We start from the raw sequence: 1,966 nt of genomic DNA, 5'->3' as shown, positions 1-1,966 counted from the left end.
CTCGGGCGAGGAGGCGGAGTACGGCGCCGCCGAGGACGAGGGCGGCGGGAAGGAGGACGCGCGGGCGCCCTGGCGGCGCGGCGGGACCGCGGGCGAGAGCGTCTTCCAGCTCGACGGCGAGATAGATATCGAGCAGATAGAAAACAACTGAGAAGGGAGTGTGTCGCTTCGGGGAGCAGAGCGTGGCGGAAACCTCCCGTGGGCTGTACCGTGCCGTCGGCGGTCTCTCCCGCCGGCTGAAGGGGACGAAGCAGCTTTGCCAAAATTTTGCAATTTTCTGCTTTGTCCGACTGTGAAGTGGTTCCACGTCGAGCGCCACGGGGTTACGTGACCCAAGTAAGCTGTCAAAATGCTGAAAATTCAGGTAGCAGCACTGAAAGCTTTCTCCTCTTCCTGTGCCTTCGCTAAGCACAGATACAGCGGTGCCCGTGCTGTTTGTACGCTTTACGTCCTCCTGGGAAAAATAAGCTGTGCACTTGCTAGCAGGTTTAGAAGGACGCACGCTTTTTTTCCTGCCCCCAATTCAATTCTGGGGGATTTTTTTTTTTTTTTGCCTGTAGGAAAGCTGTACAAGTGGCTTTGGGCACCCGCTCTGCCGGGTCCCTGGAGCTCGTGGGTCACGTGCAGAGGTCCCCGACCGGGGCGAGGGAGAAAAACGCAGAGACACCAGCAACAGCTTGGGCGCGGGAAAGGGCTGGGGGGTCCGGCACGTCCACCGGCAGGCGTCCGCGACCCCCTCCAGCGGGAGAGCTCAAAAGCCACCGGTACAGATTTTGTTAATCGTTCCTGTTTCTGTTACGGCACTTTTTTCCGCGGCGGCGTGTGCCCTCTCGCACCTCGGGGAGCCGCCGCCGCCGCCCAGCTTTACCCTGCGGCTCTGCTCGGACGCCGCTCGGCTCGGGACGCGGCCCGGCTGAGGCTCCGCGCTCGTGCCGCCCGCCGCGGCGAGTCTTCCCGACGGCCGGCGCTCCCCGGCGGGCGCTCTCGGTCCCAAGGGCTTCTGCTTCCCCCCCGGGGGCTGCCGCCGCGGCGCGCGGTTCACGTTCAGCACAACCCGTTTGCCTTACGAAAGACGCTTCTCCTCGGAGGCATGGCCTTATACTGGGCACGGTCGCTTAGACACACACACTGCAGTTCGCTGCAAGTTTTTTCCTTTTTTTTTTTTTTTTTTTTCCTTTTTTTTTCAGGCCACAGTGGTGTTCTGGTGGGTATTTTGTTGGTTTTGTATGCTTTTATGTACTTACTTTCAGTTTAAGAAAGCCTTACTTTTTAATTTCTCTCTGTAGAGGTAAAAACATTTGTGGATTTTTATATATATATATATAAATATATATATAAATAAAATAATTAAAACTATTAAATATAAACATAGTATGTGCCTCAGATTCAGGGGACATCCTGGCGATTGTGAAGCTGGAGGTTGTGTTGCTCTTCGGCGCGTGATGGAAGTTCAACGAGACGCTGGCCTTACACGTACAGCGACACCAGCTGAAAAGCAGCGGCCCCGACGCCGGGGACTGCGGGCTTTTCCTTTTAAAGGACTCCCCCCTCTTGCACAGATGCTCTGGAAACCCCCCCAGCTATATCGGCAGCAATAAGAGTTCATCAGTACGATTCTTTTAAAAACGGCTTTTGATGGGAACAGGCGCAGCACTGGTACCGGGTGCACAGGGATCTTGCTGTGTACGTGCAGATGTAGCTCTTTGAGCCGCTTCTATGAATGACTACATCTTCAAAAAAAAACAACAAAAAAAGAAGTATTTGTAAAATAGATGATTGTAATTTTTCACGTTAGAGCGTAGCCTATTGGCCAATAAAGTTGTGTTTCAAGTGCATTGTTTAAAAGTTCCTGGCTGACCAGGACGACAGGCTTACGTAGGAGACCTTAGGACTGTAGCGGTGCTTTGCAGAGTTTGTTTTCAATGGATGTTTAAGAATCAGAAAAAAAGATGGCCAAAAAAAAAAA

The 1,966-nt window shown here is 53.2% G+C and overlaps 1 protein-coding gene across 1 annotated transcript in view; it reads left to right on the top strand.

Moving 5' to 3' along the window:
- FAM53B (family with sequence similarity 53 member B) overlaps positions 1–1,966 on the top strand; it is a 30,271-nt gene extending 28,305 nt beyond the window's left edge. The window contains exon 4 of the mRNA XM_085299100.1: positions 1–1,966. This exon is cut by the window's left edge and continues 209 nt beyond it. Coding sequence (XP_085155226.1) covers positions 1–151 — 151 coding nt within the window. The 3' untranslated portion in view covers positions 152–1,966.

Source organism: Rhea americana, unplaced genomic scaffold (assembly GCF_003343005.1).
Source record: "Rhea americana isolate MKP2758 unplaced genomic scaffold, rheAme1 scaffold_145, whole genome shotgun sequence".
Taxonomy (NCBI): Eukaryota; Metazoa; Chordata; class Aves; order Rheiformes; family Rheidae; genus Rhea; species Rhea americana.
Note: the sequence above shows the minus strand (reverse complement) of the source record. Positions and strands in the feature narration are given on the sequence as shown.